The sequence below is a fragment of the Oryza sativa genome, chromosome 1 (genome assembly GCF_034140825.1).
Source record: "Oryza sativa Japonica Group chromosome 1, ASM3414082v1".
Classification (NCBI taxonomy): Eukaryota; Viridiplantae; Streptophyta; class Magnoliopsida; order Poales; family Poaceae; genus Oryza; species Oryza sativa.
In genome coordinates, this window is record NC_089035.1 from 29,152,391 (window position 1) to 29,170,981 (window position 18,591).

Genomic DNA, 18,591 nt, shown 5'->3' on the forward strand with positions numbered 1-18,591 from the left:
TCGTCGTGGGGAGATTCGATTGGGTTGTGAGTTGGGACGAGGCGTGGGAGGTGGAGACGAGAGGAGGGAGTGCTTCTCGCCTCGGTTGCCAATACTCCTCCACGTTTGAACGACAAACGCCTCCACGCAAGTTTTTTTTTTCTTTAAAAACTTTTTTAAACTGATCTTAACAACACTGGTCAGAGATAGAATGGGATATCGGTCTCTTTTTAATTGAGCAACCGAAAGCCTCACTTAAGTGAGAATAGACCTGGATATCTTTTCTCAAAGTAGTCTCATTTTGAAGAATCTGGTTTATTAATACGACCATGGGTATGTGTATGTCACTTGTTTAATTAGGTTTGGCTTGTTTATGCCGAACAATTTGGAGTTTGGTATTTTCCTGCCTGCAGTGGATCGATCGGTTATAGATATCCGGTCAAAACGCAGTCACCTTTCAGAACGGCACAAGTGCGGTTACTATTTGCAGGACCGCGTGACGACTGGCTGCCACGCTACTAGGCGCTCCACTTGGCCGGCCCCCGGCGCTTTGCTTTAAGGCAGTGTCAGTGTGTCACAGGGTGGTTAGTTCAGGGGTCCTATCTTTTCTTTTCCAGCTGCAACAAAAGTAGGGTTGCACACTTGCACTAGCTTCAGAGAAAAGCTGATAGCGATCAGCAACTAGCAACTTGAGCGAGGTGTTACCGTGTTAACACTTTGATAATTGATAGAGAAGCAAAATGGCTTCGCTAACGAGAAAGGAGGTCCATTACGAAGATCCATGGTCCGATGGCCAACAAAATTCGATTGGCCTAAAATTAGAAACCAGAGCTACTCACATCTATTTTACGTAATATTTGTGAGAACCATGATTTAAATCCTTGTGAAGGTAGTCATACATCAAGGTATAGTCCGTAACAAATCATGTTGAGAAATGGCCACGTCTAGATAGGAATGGCCAATGGCCCAACTGGCCCAATTAATTTTTAGTTTTCTACTCCGAACGTTGTATTCTAGCATGTGTTGGTTTGGAGATAAGATGGAATAGGTTAGACTCATCCTTGTTCTGACGGTCTCATCTATTCGTTTGGCATGAGGGATGAGATTATCCTACTTTTTAAGGAACGATCCACATGTCTGTGAGAGAGAAAAAATGGGTGGGATTGATCCATTAGTTTTTAGGTACCAGATCAACCTTAGGGGAATATTCTCTGTTAGGGATCATCCCATCCCACATGTCCCTAACCTAAACAGTCTAAAAAATAGGTTCAACCCAATCTGACCCATCCCAACCTTTGAACCAAATGCATAGTAACTAAATTGATCCACTACTTAAAAATCCTAATATGATATCCTCATATGTGCCATCGGTTCATCTAAAATCAGCACATATGGGGTTTTTCACGTCCTATTGATCCCTTATATGGGTCTAAAATTAAAAACCTGCACCAACAACACTTGTAAATGCCATTTTTTAAAAGAAGACATTTATACGTGTGATATCATTGCCTTTTCCTTAAAAGAAAAACTAACACATTCGAGGGAGTTGAACCAACGAACCAAGCCTGGCACTAGTTTTTATGCCTCGGAATCTCCCCCTCCGCCTCATTCTCTCTCTTAACTGCCGCGAGCTCAGGAGCAGCCCCCTCCCTTTCCCCTAGCCTAGCTGTGCCGCACTTCCATCTCCCTGTCGAGCAATTGTGGCCTCCTTGATGTCCCCACGCCTCCCTCGCTCCCTTGGCCTCCTTATCACCATGGGTTGCTGGTTCCTGTGAGCTCGGCGCTAGATTCGATCACCGAGAACTTGGGGATGGCTAGATCCACGCGCAAGTGGGTCACTCGATGTCAGTGAGCGAGCGGGCAGACTTCACCTATAGCGAGTGGCGGCACGGATGGGACCACGACTACGGAGGTGACCACTAGCAGAATCGGTGGCTCCCTCCCCCATACCCTTGGCAAGTTGATTTTTTATGGATTCGGTAATGATTTGTTGGTTTTTCCGATCTCCCTTGTTGATGTTGTTTTCTCCTTTGATGCTGAAATGGATAGGTAATACTTGGATATTAGATGGATTCTGATTTGAGTAGTAATGCATTTGTGCCAAAAATTTGTGATTCACTTTCTGTGATTTGCGATGTTGATAAATAATTTGTGATTGATGAAGAGCAATTTGCGAAAAAAAAAACTTGAAGCAATCGACTCGAGTCGATTCGTCTTTTTTTTAAAAAAAAAATCGTGCACCTCATCTATGCCCCCTCATATCTGTACCCTTGTGATCACACTGCTGATTGAGCAAAATTATACTTGTACACACTAAAAGTCGCCTCACTATTTTGCTCTCCTTTTATTCAAGATGTACACATTTGCATTCTGAACACCGCTCAACAGAGACTAACAAAATATTTTCACATGACACAGTACCAAACAACTTCTTCATCGTCAAAGCAGGCGAGCAAGGCAGATAGATTGCCATTAGGTAGAACCAGCTGGCGAAGCCAATTTAGCCAGAAATCCCTTGTAGTGCTCCAGGAGCTTCCCGGCGTCGGGCATCGCCTCCCGGACGGCGTCCACCGCCAAGAACCGCTCCGCCCACGCCGCCAGGCCCGGGAACTTGGCCTCGTCGAGGAGGCTGGAGCCGGCCACCTCGTCCACCACCTTGAACCACACCACGAAGCCGCCGACCACGACGTCGACGAGCCCGACGGCGTCGCCGCCGAAGAACGCCTTCCCCTTGGAGCACTCCACGAACGCTCGCTCCAGCACCTCCACCTGAGGTACGGCGTTCATGAAGGCCTCCGCTCTCTGCTCCGCCGTCGTCGCCCTCATCAGCGCCCTCCACGGCGGGAAGAACTTAATACAGTATCAAAACAAAAATGTCGATCTCTCTAATATTGATTTCTCAATCACCGACATGAACGTTGCTATCTATCTAAGGTTGATTTCTTCAGGAAGATGCCATCGATTACCGTGCTGTCGAAGTAGGTCGCCCAGAAGCGAGCGGTGGCGCGGTCGTGGGGGTCGGCCGGGAGGAGCGGCGGCGCGGCCCCGGGCCAGGCCTCGTCGACGTACTCGAGAACCACGCGCGACTCGCACACCGGCCGGCCGGCATGGATGAGGACGGGGACCTTCTTGTGCACCGGGTTGCTCTTGAGCAGGAGCTCGCTCTTGCCGAAGAGGTCCTGCTCGATGTACTCGTAGCTCAGGCCCTTGAGCCCCAGCGCGATTTTCGCGCGCATAGCGTACGGGCTGTACCATGTGCCCAGCAGCTGCAGCTCGCCTCCTCCTCCTCCTCCTCCTCTTCCCGCCATTGCTGCCGCGAACTGTGTGAGTATGATGCTGTTGTTGTCTGGATCGGTTTTACGGTTTGTGTACAAGATGGGTATAACTGTATGTCTTTATAAGGACATGGCGAATTTGTTAAGTTCATCTATCAGGTGATTAGTGTGAGGTTTGAGTGTTTGACTGATTTTAGTTAAGCTGTGTAAGCAAAGTTGGAATCGGCCGGCGAGTGCGCGGCGATAGGAGATTGCTCCGTGCCGTTGCTGGCTTGGAGAAGGGGCCACAGGCCACTTGATTCCGTCAGTGTTGATTGCGATGTTGTACATGCGTCGACCAAACGTGACAGCAGATGATGGAGTTGGTATGGCCTTGACTAGTGGATGAATGATTGAGCTTGACGAGGTGATTAGTTGAAGTTTATTTTTACTGTTGTAGCAGTAGTAGCTACGTACTTACTCCGTCCCATTTTAATTGCAACCATAGTTTTTCGCGTTCAACTTTCACCATTCGTCTTATTTAAATTTTTTTAAAAAAATTTAAAAACATAAGTCACGAGTAAAATACTATTTATATTTTATTATCTCATAAAATTTATTTAAATAAGACAGATGATCAAAGTTAGGGCGTCCTATCTGCGGCAGCGCTGCGGCTGCAAACCTTGTGTTGTGCGGCTGCAGCTGTGCTGCTTGCAGCTGCAGCTCGCTGTCGTGTGGCTTCAAAAAGGGCAGCCGAGCAGGCCCTTGGACGCAGAAATTTATGGTTGCGCTCAAAATAGAACGGAGGGAGTAAGATAATACAGTATATATCGTATATTGGTGTCTGTAACTACTTCCAGTCCACGATTTCAAACATGGAGAACCATTTTGTCATCCTCCAAAAATGTCTTCGGACGCTTAAAAGGAACAGGAAGTGGATTTTTATCTCTTAACAGAAGACATACGCTCGTTTTGTACGTGTCATCAAAAAAGTTTTAAAATTTTTGACATGATAGATCAATCTGTCATACCAATTCTTTTTTTAAGACTTTAGATGATTTTTTGGGTGACATGCAAAGCGAGGGGATGTACCTTAAGGATGAAATATAGTTTTCCAAAAGAATGCAACTTAATGGAACGATACGAATTTCGTGACAAGGAAGAACGATATTTGCCGTTTAAAAGTGTGCTTAGCAAATCAACTAAGTGGTTCGTCTAGAAACACTAAAGTAGTTCACTGAACAGCGTGTCAACATTTCCCTCCTTTTATGAAACAAAAAAGAAAACTGTTATTCATCACGCGTGTCAACGTACTCCTCAAAGTACAGATCCCCGAAGCAGAAAGTATTTTCTACACCTAGAAAATCCACGAAGACGAAAGCAGGCAACGCCGTTGTGTTCAGGTTCAGCTCGAACCAGCGCCTGCAGTCCATTTGGCCAGGAACCCCTTGTACTGCTTCAGAACATCGCCGGCGTCGGGCATCACCTGCCTGACAGCGTCGACGGCCAAGAACCGCTCCGCCCACGCCGCCAAGCCCGGGAACTTGGCCTCGTCGAGCAGGTTGGCGCCGGCCACCTCGTCCACCACCTTGATCCACACCAGATGGCTCCCGAGCGCGACGTCGACGAGCCCCGCGTCGTCCCCGCCGAAGAAGGCCTTCCCCTTGGAGCACTCCCCGAACGCTCGCTCCAGCGCCTCCACGCGAGGGACGACGTTCTTGAACGCCTCAGCTCTCTGCTCCGCCGCCGTCGACCTGAACAGCACTTTCCACGACGGGAAAAACTGCAGAAAAAATTGCAAAGGAAATCAACCAATCAAACAGAATTCCTATCTGCCGTTCTGATGTCCAGTCATTATACCGTGTCGTTGACGTAGTTGGTCCAGAAACGCGCGGTGGCGCGGTCGTAGGGATCGGCAGGGAGGAGCTGCGGCGTCCCGGTGGCTCCCCAGGTCTCGTCGATGTACTCCAGGACGACGAGCGACTCGCACACCGGCCGGCCGCCGTGGATGAGGACGGGGACCTTCTCGTGCACCGGGTTGGACCTGAGCAGGTGGTCGCTCTTGCTGGAGAGGTCCTCCTCGGTGTACTCGTAGCTCAGCCCCTTCATCCCCAGCGCCACTCTCACCCGGATCACCCACGGGCTCGACCACGTCCCCAGCAGCCGCAGCTCTCCTCCTCCACCACGTCCTGCCATCGCGGACTCGTGAATCGTGATCTTGCACTGAAGTCTGAAGAGAACGAGTGTATATATTGGCTCAGTTGATCATCGGGTATGAGTAGCAAGTTGAGTGGCCAGTGAGTGATTCCGTCAGCGCTGCCGTGTGCCGTGGAAAGGAAGAAGACGAGATCGACGGAGTGGACCAGCTGGCCAGTGGGCATTGGGCCACTGCATCCATAGGTTGATTCAGCTTTGGTCGCGTCGGGCTAGTAGTCCAAAGGAGTAGGAAGACGAGAAACAGGTTACAGGGGATCGAGAGTTCGAGACGGAGCACGGCAGCAGGCATTGCGCAGCTGGGCCAACGGGCCTGCGTTCGGAGACAGAGGGATTGCAGGTTGAATAAGTTCACTTTGACTGCCTTGACTAACCGGGTATCTTGACCCTCCAACTATTAAAACTGATGCAATTTGTCTTCCTCGGTGGTTTTGAAGAGCAGTTTCGCTGTCGTGCGTCTACATGGTGGTGTTGACCAGTTTTCGTCCTACGTGACATTGACGTGATGCTTATGTGGCATATAAAAATTAAAAAAACATAAATGTGGGCCCACTAACATTCTCTCTCTACTACGTCATGGAGCTCGAGCTCCTCCTTCGCCGCGACCATTACTCCGCTTTCATCTGCTCCTTACCCACCCCTCCTCTCCTCAGTGCACCTCCTCCGCTGCCACGGCAATGCCCCAACCCCCAACCCCTAGTGCTGGCGGCACGCCAGTTCCCTAGCCCCCTCTCCGCCTCTCCGGCACTTGCTGGTGGCTATCGCCGCCACCTGCCACCCCAGGCCCATGCCACCGCTCCCTCGTTCGCCAATCGGCATTGTCGATCAGGGAGAGCAGGAGAGGGAAGGGAGATATAAGGGGTACAGTGTCAACGAGTATGACAAATGGGTCATAGTTTTTTCTCTCTCTAGTCACTTACATATGGGCCCACTTCTAATTTGTGACTGGGCTGCCACATTATCGTAGGGGTTGACCAAGTCAACGAGCCACGTCAGCGAAAACACTGGTTCCAATATAGTTTAAGGGTCAAGAATCAAGATATATGGTATTGTGGTTGAGGGGTATGAATCAGATTGGAGCAGTATTTGAGGGACTCAAAGTGAACTTATTCCATTGCAGGTTGGGGACGCCCGGAAGTCTGGAACGCAGAGGGCATATATAAATAGATGCATAACACCAAGATAGTACATGTGCAAAACGAGTACGCAATGTTGGTTGATGTCTGGCCACCGAGCCAGAAAGGAGAGCGTTGGGCTTAGCCCACCAAAGCCCACGCGATCCCTAACATTGAGGAACGAGTCTCACGCATTCTCTCACACGTTTCTCTCTTTAGCTTTATGATCGGAAGCGTCATTTTCCTCGAGAAGGAATCACCCCTGATCCCCTCAATACGCATAAAAAGGGAACCTTAACCCCGTGCACGAGCGACGACTCATGTACGCTAAGCCAATTCTCCAAACCCTCAAACTACCGATTTTAAGGCGTGTTGAAGGGGAGTGAAGGGCGAATTCCCATCGCCGTCACTGCATGGTGATCTTCATCACCGTCGCCTCACAACTACTACACCGACGCATCTAAGGCAACCATATGGCTTCTTCATCCGGTCAGTACACCATCAAATTCTGTATAAGAGAAATTAGGTGATCGTGCATAGCCTAAGATCATGATTTTAAGATTTAACTCCAATACGCAAAAGTAGAAGAAATGTTACATGATACGACGATATTTTAACGAAGCCCCTGTGTGAATGTGCAATGAACCGATGATTCAATGGTCACTCCGAGTTCACAGTTTTGATCGATGAATCTCATGTACTGACGCACGTGATCCAATTTTTGCTCTAATCTATCTCTGCAAAAGACACATGCGTGAACTTCAAACTACAGCATCCTCATCGACGAAACGAAATACAAACCACTCGCAAGGCAGTGGCCGGAAAATATCTGAAAGATACCGTTTGTCGTACTCCTTTTCTTCTCTATTCTTCTCAGTACTTCTAAACTTGTACTCTAATAGTATTCAACAATCCACGTCAAGGTTCGTTTGGTAAAACTCTAATTCCTAAAATCAGGAGTTAGATTTAAAGGAGAGTTATGAAGGAGCCTAAACCTATGAGGGTTTTTTACTGTTGAGGTTGTGCAATACCAAATCCTGACCGTTGATCTAGCATCATTCAACGGTTAGAAATCATCCGTACCTCATGGTACTGCACCTCCTCATTGAAGTGGTACCATTGGTGGAAGGGTATTTCTATCCTTTCCTGTTTCACGAGAGGAAAAATCGGGGAGAGCAGCGAGATTGCGGCGAGAGGCGCGGCGGCTCGGTGCGACGGCAATCGGCGAGAGGCGCGACGGTGGCGGCAGCGGCGGGCTCGATGGCCGACGCCGGCAGCAGCGGCGGTGGCGGCGACGGCTGGATGCACGACGACAGCGGCTGGATGCGTGACGCGTGACGGCGACGGCAACCTCGATGGGCGACGACGGCGGAGGGTTCGATGCGTGACGGCGGCGCTGGATGCGCGACGGCGGCGGCGGGCTCGATTCGCGACGGCGGAGGTCGATGCGTGGCGGCGGCGATCAATGCGCGACGGCGGAGGTCGATGCGCGGCGGTGGAGGTCGATGCCCGACGGCAGCGGTCGATGCGCGATGGCGGGGGTCGATGCCCGACGGTGGGCTCGATGCGCCGGCGGCGGTCGATGCCCGACGGCGGCAGCGAGCTCGATGGGCGACGACGGCGGCGGCGAGCTCGATGGGCAACGACGGCGGCGGCGGCGAGCTCGATGGGCGATGACGGCGGCGGTCGATGCCCGACGGCAAGGGCGGCGACGAGCTCGATGGGCGACGACGGCGCCGGCCTCGATGCGGGACGGCCCTCGATGGGCGACGACGACATGGAAGAATGGAAGAGAGACCTAATTTTTGTTAGCCCAATTATACCCCTGTTAAATCAACGGTTAGATTAGATTGGTACCTCATGTTACCTCGTACCTCATGGTACTTCCTTAAGGATGGGAAAGATGCTCTAAACCTATTTCTATCTCTCTAGTTTATTTTGTGAGAGCGTTTTATCCAGCTCCATTCCTATTTTGGATGAGCTGAAACTATTTAGCTGACCTCCAACTCTAAGAGATGCTTTTATTTGGCGTAAATTGAGCGTTGTAAGTTATTGGCTAGTCAGTTTCAAAATAATAACAAAAAATTATTGGCTAGTGAAAACCAACAACTGCGAAGTTCAGACAAGAACAAGGTGGATAATATAACGGGATCGACATGTTGTGTACTTGTGTGGTAGTGAGCTCCTCTAGTCATGCAAGCAGGATAGACCCGCGAGCTGCTACACTTGTCCTCATTTACCAACACACAAGCTCTCCCTTGTCTTAACTGTTCTCCAAACAAATAAGTACTTCCAAGAATTTTTCGTTCGAAAGATTCAGCCTTGGTGCAATTCACCTTTTCTTTGGTGCGATAAAATGGAGGCCGCCATCACCATGGATGAGAACTTGGGACGAAGTGGGTCATTTCGAGCTGCGATGAGCATCTTTGGCGAAAGCATCAACGGGAGGAAGGCAGACAAGAACAGAGGAACTGTTCCAGCCCAAGAGGTAGTGTCTGAATTCACACGCTTTTCTGATTCTTGTGAACAAACCTCAAGTTCAACAGTTCTCAATTTCATTGTATTTTTATACGATTTCTGTAAAAACGCACTGTATCTGTATCTTTATATCCATTTCGGTATATATATGTGCAGAATCTGTCTTCTGAAATGAAGCAGCTAGCACAATCCGGTCTGGACAAGCTGAATGAACGCAAGGCGTACGTGGATAAAGAGAGAGCCGGCGCCGAGTCCGAGCTGTCGAGAGCGCGAGCCATGGCGAAGGAGCTTGAGCGCCAAATCGAGCAGACAACGGCCAAAGCCACGTCCCAGAGGTCGGAGCTCCAAGCAATGTGGGCAGCGAGGACGAGGAGGAAGGGCACCGACGCACCGGGCGCGGAGCGCGACGCGCGGTACGCGGAGGTGGTGCAGGAGCTGGACCAAGCCAAGAAGGAGCTGCTCCGGCTGCGGCTCGAGGTGCGGTCCGCGGCGGAGGCCAAGGCGAAGGCCGAGCGCGACATCGTGGCGTCGGCGTGCACGATCCAGTCCAGCCTCCGCGCCATCGACGAGATGAAGCGGCGGGTGGACGAGGCGAACGAGGAGCACGTGCTGGTGGAGCTGGCGCGCATCGAGGCCGAGCGGGAGCGCCGCGAGATCGAGGCCCAGCGCGGCGCCGAGGCCGAGCGGTTCGCCGCGGACATCGAGGCCGCGAGGGCCAGGGTCAGGGCGCTGCAGAAGGAGGCGAGCCGCGCGAGGGAGATGGAGGCGAAGCTCGCCGTGACGAACTCCGACGTGGAGGTGCTTCAGGCCGAGATGGAGCTGGTGCGCGCCATGGAGAAGAGCCACGCCAAGAGCGACGAGGCGGCGGAGGACGCAGCGAGGAGGAAGAAGGAGGAGGCGCAGGACAAGGCGCTGCTGAAGACCGCGGAGGCCGAGCTGGACGCGGCGAAGAAGGAGCTGGAGACGATCAAGGCCGGGAGCTTCCAGTTCATGACGTCCATGGACTGCACGCGCACCGAGATCATGCGCGTCGCCGAGGAGATCCGCCTGCTCAAGGCGAAGGAAAAGAAAGCGGACGCGCAGGTGCAACAGCTGAACACCAAGCTCCTCAAGGCGAAGGCGCGGTTGGAGGCCGTCACGGCGGCCGACGAGAGGTCGAAGGCGATCGTGTCCAACTTGGCGGCGGCGATGAAGCAACTGAAAGCCGAGACGGAGGCGGCGAGGATGGAGGAGGACCTCACCAAGCTGGAGAAACGGTGCGTGATCGCGGAGGCCGAGAACATCGAGAAGGAGATCGCCACGACCGAGGGACGGATCAAGCAGTCGGTGAAGGAGCTGGATGCGGCGAAAGCGTTGGAGGCCGAGGCGATGAGGAAGCTCAGGGACACCGTGGAGAGCACGATGCAGGCCAGGGCGTCGTCGGCGGCACGGCGGCAGGGGACGATGACCATCTCCCGGTTCGAGTACGAGTACCTGACCGGGCGCGCGGCGCTGGTCCGGGTGGTGACCGACAAGAAGGTGGCCGCGGCGCAGGCGTGGGTGCAGGCGCTGAAGGCCAGCGAGAAGGAGGCCGCGGCGCGCGCCGAGGCGGCGGAGCGGGAGGTGAGGGAGATGGAGGCCAGGGCGGCGCAGGTGGCGGCGGAGGCGGAGAAGACGGCGGCGGAGCAGAAGGAGCTGGAGCAGGAGCTGTACGACCTGAACGCGGCGGCGGAGAGGGACGGCCTGCAGTGCGCGTACCCGCGGCGGCGGTCGAGCAGGGTGTCGGCGACGTCGAGGAGGTCCAAGCCCCGGCGGTCGTCGGTGTCCGCGGGCGCATGGAACCCGCGCTCGCCGTCGTTCACCATCAAGAGGAAGAGGAAGGTGATGCCCAACCTCCTGAAGCTGATCAAGAATAAAAGAGGCGGCAAAAAGAACACCAACTGATCGAGCTGCGTAGATTGTCATGACCGCTCGCGACGCTGCGACCGTTTTTCTTGTTCTGATTTCCGGCGGCGCAGCACAAGAATGTTTTGATCATCAGTTTCGCGGGATTAATGGCACTGATACTGTATACTTGGGCTAGATGTAAGTACATATTAAGCTGGCCATCCGTTCACTACATAATGTAACCTGCACGTTCCTAAATGGATGGCTGGACGTCAACAAGTGACGAGTTTTGTGTGGTCTGTTGGATAGGATGGATGGCTTGGATCAGTTGTTGGTTATTGCCCTAGCAGAGTTAAAATTAAACTCGTGTTCATCAGCTTTAAGGGGGCTTTGTTGACCTTGTTACCCAAATCAACCATACCATATTTTGGTAATCTATTTTTTTTTCACATTTTGGCATTATCGAATTTCGATAGTGTTGGTTTTATTTACTTTGTTTTGATGTATTTGTTAAATTCTGGAGGGCTGCTATACAACGGAATCCCGTTTTCGAACGGGCTGCTATACATGTATCGTGTCTTGAAACTTAACCGGTATCAAGTGATACATATAAAGTATCAAATGATTTCTACCACGTATCGGATGATACTCGTGATATATCATGTGATACCTATCAGATATCAGACGATTTCTACCATGTATTGGGTGATACTCGTGAGGTATCATGTGATACCTATCAGGTATCAGACGATTTCTCCCACGTATCGAGTGATACTTGCGAGGTATCAGATGATACCTACCAGATATCAGGTAATTCCTACTAGGTATCAGGAGCTGAGCACCGAGGCGTCGTTGCCGGCAGCCCCACCCTCCACGCCCCATGTCGGAGGTTGTCGCCGGCGGCCGCGTCCTCTGTCGTCGACGCCTTATGTCAGAGGTCGTCGCCGGCAGCCGTGTCCTTCGTCATCCACGCCCCACGTCGGAGCTCGTCGCCGGTAGCCGCGTCCTTCGCTACCACGCCCCACACCAGGCTTGTTGCTGGCGGTAGCATCCTCTGCCGCCACGCGCCACGCCGGGCTCGTCGCCGGTGGCCACGTCCTCCGCTGTCCACGCGCTGCACCACGTCGGAGCTCGTCGCCGGCGGCCACACCGAAGCTCGTCACTGGAGGCTGCATCTTCCGCCGTCCATAGCCATGCGCCGGAGCTCGTTGTCGGAGGTTGCATCCTCCGCCGTCCACAGCCATGCCACGTTGGGAGCTCGTCGCCGGCGGCCACGCCGGAGCTCGTCGCTTGCGACCGTGTCCTCCGCCATCCACACCCCGGGGTGTGCCGCACCGAGCTCGTGCAGCAGTCATGCTTTGAGAGAGATGTGGTAATATGGTAGAATAGATAAGGTAGAAGAAGATAGAATCGATGGATTGGTTGGTTGCTAACTTATCCCATCCATCATGGTTGGGACGGGATCCCGTCATATAGCACTTCTGTAAATTCTGATAGAGTTTTTAAGAGAGGAAGCTTCTAGAACTGCAAAATTTAGTAAGGACTCTAGCGCTAGCCCGGGCGTGCTTCTTTCCGGACCATGCGTGCAGCACGACAGGTCGACGACAGCTGCAAATTAGGCAAATTTTGTTGGCTTATTTCCGCATTCCTTCCCGTTTTAATGACCTCACACAAACTGTTCACACAAAGATGCTCCTCGCGAACACAGATTTCCGGCCCGATCTGTACAGCTACTTCATACGTGTTGCTTGTTAAGGCGGTGAACGTGTCACGAAATTCCTTTCCCGTTAGATGGCGACTGCCACATAGACGAGAAAATTGACATTTAGCTATTGTCAAAACAGGGTTTCGCTGGAATGCTACCCTCAAACAGGGGGCAACATGTTGCAATGCTATTCCATCCATTTCTTCTCAGTTTAATGTTTTTTATTGCTGAGATGACCAAAATATCCTTGATCCTATCTCATCTCTCCTCTCTGTCTTCCTCCTCTCCGTTCGGCTCGGCGACGCAGCCAGAAACGGGGATGGTGGTGGCGCGGCCAGGGACGGGGACGGCGGCGGCGCGCCCGGGGACGGGGAACGCGGCGGTGTGGATGGGGACGGTAGCGACGCAACTGGGGATGAGAAGGCGGCGTTGCGGATGGGGACGGGGACGGGGACGGCGGCGACGCGGCTAGGGACGGGGACGGCGGTAGCGCCGACATGGTTGGGGCAGGTGGGATGTTCTCCTACGCCGATGCAGATGGCGCCGCTGAGCCGAGCAGCCTTCCCCAACCCACGCCGGTGCCGTCCCTGTCCCCAGCCGCGCCGGCACCTCATCGCCGACCCCCATCTCCATCCTCCTCGACGACCTCCTCCTTGAGTGCCTCGCCGGCATCCCCTATGCCTCCCTCCCATAGCTCCCCACCACTCCACCACGCCCATCGCCTAAGTCGCGCCCACGGCGAGCTCCGCCCCTCCCTCCTCGCCCTCTCCGTCGCGTCCACGGCGAGCCGACGGATGTTGGCGTGGTGGTGGTGACGAGGATGAGGAGCTGGCGGCCACCGACTCGTAGCTACGCCCCGTCGTCGCTGCCGCTGCTACACTCCACCGCCGGCGACCGGATGGGGATCGATCCCTTTTCTCCTTTCCCCTGCAAAGTCAACAAAATGACTAGGGGCAAATATGTCAGAGCACGATAAAAAACATTTGGAAATCAGTTAAAATGGTTGAAATGGCATTCTAGCAAGTTGGCTTCATTTGACAATGACATTATAACAAAACCATATTCGGGACTAGCATTCCAGCGAAACCCCATCCCGAACATGGTTAAATGTCAATTTTCTCCACATAGACTGGCCCATCGGTCAGTGTCACCACCGGCCTTCGATGTTGAAGCGGCGCAACCAAAGCCGGAGAACGCAGCAGAGGCGGCCAGAGCGCGAGGGACTCCAACTCCAACCGCCATGCCGCTCCTCCACGCGGCCAACCTCCGCGTCCTCCTCGCCGGCGCCGCCTTCGCGCACCTCTCCTCCCCCGCCGCCACCGCGCGCGCCTCCTCCCCGTCCGCCCCTCCCCCTCCGGCTCCCCCGCCGCCGCCGCGCGTCCGGGCCTTCGCCTCCTACCGCGCCTCGCCGCCTCCCCCGCCGCCGCCCCAACCATCCTCGCCGTCGCCATCCCGCGCCCTCGCCTCCGCGGCCGCCGCGTGCGAGCAGGGGGCGAAGCCCGCGATCTGCACGGCGGATGAGCTGCACTACGTGCCCGTGCCCGGCACAGAGTGGCGGCTCGCGCTCTGGCGGTACCGCCCGCCGCCTGAGGTGCGCGTGCTTATTCCCCTCCCAGCGGAGAGGGTGGCGGCTGGTTAGTGGTTATGGTTGTTGATTTGGTTCTAGCTTGGTTTGTGCAGGCGCCCAAGAGGAATCACCCGCTGATGCTGCTCTCGGGAGTGGCCACCAATGCGATTGGATTTGACCTGTCTCCTGGGGTTAGTATATCTATATGATCCTAACTTGTGGAGTTGTGTGCATAATCGATCGGCAATGAGTACTTTTCTATTCTTTTTTGACAAAAAAAATATGAGGTTTAGTTAATCGCTACAAATCGCTTACCGCTTAGTTCCAGATAGGATGAATGATTTAATCTGAGTATAAATTAGCAATTATCTTGGGAATTAGGGATTAAAATTCGGAAAGAGCTGATCATTGTTGTTACAATTTTATAGTTCTGTACACTTAATGTGGAGAAGTAACTATGTTTTGGAACAACAGAGAATTTACTCCATGCTGTAAATACACTGAACAAAAATAAGTTGGAAAACAAATCGCTGCAGTAAACAGAACTTTCTGGACCAACTAGTGTGACAATGCTTCCTTACTTTGCAATGTTTAGGATGCAATAAGGCTCCAAATGCTGATTCAAGCATGGCACAAAGCAGATCAGCAGAACTAGGGAATAACGAAAATTTAAAAAGTTTAAGTGCATCTCTTATGTAATTTGGTGGAAAAAAATACTCCATTTTTGACAGCTATGAAATTTCATGAGAACAGAAACTGGGGTTTTGGTGCATAAAAGATAGCATTAAAGCTACAATACAGCTGGGCAGAATTTCTTGAGTAAGAATCTCGCGGACATATCACACAATTCAGAACACGAGTTTGTGCAAGAAAAAAAATTGCATAGATACATTGGTAAAATTGTACACATCTTCCAGTAAAAGTTATGCTGGTGCGCCCTACTTCAGGCTTCAGATAAAAGATGTAGTAGTTGTGCTTTTATAGCGGTAAGTTTAAAAAAACACATGTTTTGGGGCATTTTGCTTACTCTTATTTTAAAGATACCTCTGTTTATTTTTTTCTAAAAAAATGTAAATGTATTTCGTTTTAGAAGTTTGTTTACTCATGCCTTGGTCACTGTCTGTTTGATATTCTATATTGTTTACTCATAAGCAAAAATTGTATAACGAACTTGTTATTGCCGGTCATGGTTATAGAATTCTGTTTATATTTTCCCTTGATTTTGACTATAATAATTTTGTCAGGCTTCATTTGCACGTCATATGTCCATGCAAGGGTTTGATACATGGATTGTCGAAGTGCGTGGTGCAGGCCTGAGCATGCGTGGATCTGAACTAGCTGTAGCTGACACCACATCTGACATGTCTCGAAGTTCTGCATTGGATGAGATTACTACACAGAAATTAAATGGCGCTGGACCTGCCAAGGATGATTCCACTTGTCTAGCTCAAAATTTCGAAGTTCCAGTAGTAGAAGATAAATTTGAAGTTCCAGTAGTAGAAGATAAGGATGTAATAGAGAGTAATGCATTAGAAGAACCACAGCTGGTGACAAAGTTATCAAATACTTTGGCACGATTGGGTGATACATTCTCAGGTTATGTAAAAGATAGTCGACTGAGAAGTATCGCTGATGGCTTTTTTAATCAAGTGTCAGAACTTGTTCCTGATGCCTCATTAACTAGTAGTCTTGAGGAAGTCTCAGAAAAAATTTTGGGCTTACTGGAATTGCCACAAACATCAGCAATATCAGATCAAATAAGCCATTTAAGTCTACGTCTTGTGAATATTCTTGGGGAAGGTCAACAGAATATATCACCTCGGCTATTTGGTTGGCAAGAACGCCTGTCTGCAACAATAGAAGATCTACAGAAACAATTGGAGCTCATTATTAGCTATGATTGGGACTTTGACCATTATTTGGAGGAGGATGTACCTGCCGCGGTTTGTTAACTTAGCCTTCCATCTATAAAGATCACTCGATTGATACCTGGGAACCCTGGTAAAAAGTGTTAATCTTTTCTCTTTTTATCATGCAGATGAATTATATTAAACAGCAAAGCCCAACAAAGGATGGCAAACTGCTTGCCATTGGTCATTCAATGGGGGGAATATTATTATATGCAATGGTTTCAAAGTGTGGTATGTATAACTGGAAATCTTCTTTTGATCTGTCTCAGATAGCAAGAAAACAACATATTTATTTAACAATGTTGATATTCCACATTTTTTAGGATAGTCTTAAATATTTCTTATGCTATGAATCAGAAATTTACATTCTGTTATCAATACATGATTCTTGTTCTGTGTTTCTGCCTCAAAAGGATGTGAAGGTGCTGAGCCAGAGCTGGTAGCAATTGTTACTTTGGCCTCATCAGTTGACTACACAACATCTAACTCATCACTCAAGTTGCTATTGCCTCTTGTAAGTTGACCATCGTGCAATTTAATTTACTGTACTAATATACATATACAGGAACCTAATCTTCAATTTTATTAGGCAGACCCAGCTGAGATGTTACGTGTTCCTGCTATCCCTGTAGGAACATTACTGTCTACCACTTACCCTATATCGTCTCGTGCACCCTATATTCTGTCATTGCTGCGCTCTCAAATTTCATCAAAGGACATGATGGATCCTGATCTGCTTTCGAAGCTTGTCTTGAATAACTTCTGTAAGTTTCATATTTAAGCTTTGTCATATCTGTAAGTTGTTTCATAAAAAGGTACAACAACCTGATATTGTTCACGGAGGAACTTGCCATCCAAGTGTAGTATGATGATATGGTCAAGCGAACACTTCTATTCCTAAGAAGTTGCACATTTTACAAATATAGCCTAGCCAGGTTAATCTTTACCTTATACTGTAAGCATATGATAGATATACATAGCCTGAATGTTATTGCATGATATGCTCATATGGCACTGTTCCACCATGAAGTTTCTGTTACCATCTGTAGGAGTATTGATTGCACTGGTTCATTTTTATCTGCCTGCCATCTTTATGATACATGAATTTCAATAAGGAAGCCCTTGAAGTTCTTGTGATGACTTGATGCATTATTGTTCAGGCACGGTGCCAGCAAAGGTTTTACTACAGCTGACAACTGCATTCCGTGATGGTGGGCTGCGCAACAGGGCTGGTACCTTTTTCTTCAAGCAGCATCTGCACAAAATCAAAGTGCCAATACTTGCCCTTGCTGGAGATGAGGATCTGATTTGCCCCCCGGAAGCTGTTTATGGTATGGTAATAAGCTCCATATTTGCACTGTTATTTCGCGATGAGGACTTTTTTGGAATTTTATAAAATGAATACCTATTCAGGTTATCATCTGAAGTTAGCCAAGTGAAAGTCATTTATAGTGAACTACTTAATGCAGCTGACTCTTGGACCCCAAAGATCTGTAGTCACAAGATTAGCTCATATCGTACTGCCTAACTGCAATTCTCAAGTTCTCATCTATGGGTGTGTTTAGTTCCTGAAAAAAGTTGGAAGTTTTAAGAAAGTTGGGAGTTTGGAAAAAAAGTTGGAAGTTTATGTGTGTAGGAAAGTTTTTGATGTGATATGATGTGATGGAAAGTTGGAAATAGGGGGGAAACTAAACACGGCCTATACTGGTCTGGGTTATATCCCTAGCTAAAGTAGGCCATGCTATTAGATAATGCATATACTATGATCTCTCTTTGGCTTCATTGTTTGATTATGTATTTTTTAGTTTCTTCATAAATACATATCACAACAACATTTTCTTGTATTTGCAGAAACGGTGAAGTTAATTCCTCAGCATTTGGTGACATATAAGGTTTTTGGAAAGCCCGAAGGCCCTCATTATGCGCATTATGACTTGGTTGGAGGGCGAAAGGTATGTTTACATTAATGAGTACTTAAAGGATATAAAGCTGTTTGTTTACTGTGGTATGTTTTATCATGTAGGCTGTCCACGAAGTGTACCCTTGTATAATAGAGTTCCTCTCCCAGCATGATGAAGTGTCTTCCTAAGTTTTGTTATTGGCGTAAATGTTAGATGTTAGAGCTCCAACACGCTATTGCACGAGTGCACAATTTCATCCTATATTGGAACTGAAATCATCAAAATGGTAATGGAATGGTGAGGTACAAAAGTGTGTTATTCGTTTCGCTCCCTTTTCTATATCCAAGGTCCAAGCTTGTAGTTTATTACCACAACAGTTGATTTATAACCTATATATGTAAATGTTTTATTCCTTCACAAAAAGAGACAAGAGGCTTACACGGGCACGGTGGCACTGATCATCGCCTGCAGAAATGCCAGAAACACATATCACTATTCACTAGTAATGTCAGATAAATAAGAAAAGGTCTTTTTGCCAGGAAGATACAAGTATTTGTAATGGCAGCACCGCAGCAGCTAGTATCTTGGCTAGATAGCTGCTA

General features: G+C 49.9%; 4 protein-coding genes and 1 long non-coding RNA gene across 5 annotated transcripts; 3 read left to right on the forward strand and 2 right to left on the reverse strand.

The window, feature by feature from the left end:
- The first annotated feature begins 1,588 nt into the window (after window positions 1–1,588).
- LOC136355006 (uncharacterized) lies at window positions 1,589–3,409 on the forward strand. Its single transcript, XR_010738984.1, has 2 exons — window positions 1,589–1,958; window positions 2,398–3,409. It is a non-coding gene; the product is annotated as an uncharacterized lncRNA (long non-coding RNA).
- LOC4325642 (probable glutathione S-transferase GSTU6) lies at window positions 2,268–3,479 on the reverse strand. Its single transcript, XM_015776288.3, has 2 exons — window positions 2,946–3,479; window positions 2,268–2,829 (listed from the first exon to the last, which is right to left on the reverse strand). Exons 1-2 carry the CDS (start codon window positions 3,285–3,287, stop codon window positions 2,452–2,454), a joined length of 720 nt encoding a protein of 239 aa, XP_015631774.1. The 5' UTR covers window positions 3,288–3,479; the 3' UTR covers window positions 2,268–2,451.
- A 945-nt stretch (window positions 3,480–4,424) lies between these two features.
- On the reverse strand, window positions 4,425–5,651 carry LOC4325643 (probable glutathione S-transferase GSTU6). Its single transcript, XM_015776107.3, has 2 exons — window positions 5,094–5,651; window positions 4,425–5,016 (listed from the first exon to the last, which is right to left on the reverse strand). Exons 1-2 carry the CDS (start codon window positions 5,427–5,429, stop codon window positions 4,639–4,641), a joined length of 714 nt encoding a protein of 237 aa, XP_015631593.1. The 5' UTR covers window positions 5,430–5,651; the 3' UTR covers window positions 4,425–4,638.
- Window positions 5,652–8,710: 3,059 nt separating this feature from the next.
- On the forward strand, window positions 8,711–11,357 carry LOC4325645 (protein PLASTID MOVEMENT IMPAIRED 2). The gene is made up of 2 exons (XM_015757722.3): window positions 8,711–9,050; window positions 9,197–11,357. The coding sequence occupies exons 1-2, from the start codon at window positions 8,919–8,921 to the stop codon at window positions 10,961–10,963; spliced, it is 1,899 nt and encodes a 632-aa protein (XP_015613208.1). The 5' UTR covers window positions 8,711–8,918; the 3' UTR covers window positions 10,964–11,357.
- Window positions 11,358–13,747: 2,390 nt separating this feature from the next.
- Window positions 13,748–18,531, forward strand: LOC4325647 (uncharacterized). Its single transcript, XM_015757709.3, has 9 exons — window positions 13,748–14,202; window positions 14,292–14,369; window positions 15,423–16,121; window positions 16,217–16,319; window positions 16,502–16,602; window positions 16,678–16,852; window positions 17,249–17,419; window positions 17,940–18,040; window positions 18,112–18,531. Exons 1-9 carry the CDS (start codon window positions 13,852–13,854, stop codon window positions 18,175–18,177), a joined length of 1,845 nt encoding a protein of 614 aa, XP_015613195.2. The 5' UTR covers window positions 13,748–13,851; the 3' UTR covers window positions 18,178–18,531.
- The last annotated feature ends 60 nt before the right edge of the window (window positions 18,532–18,591 follow it).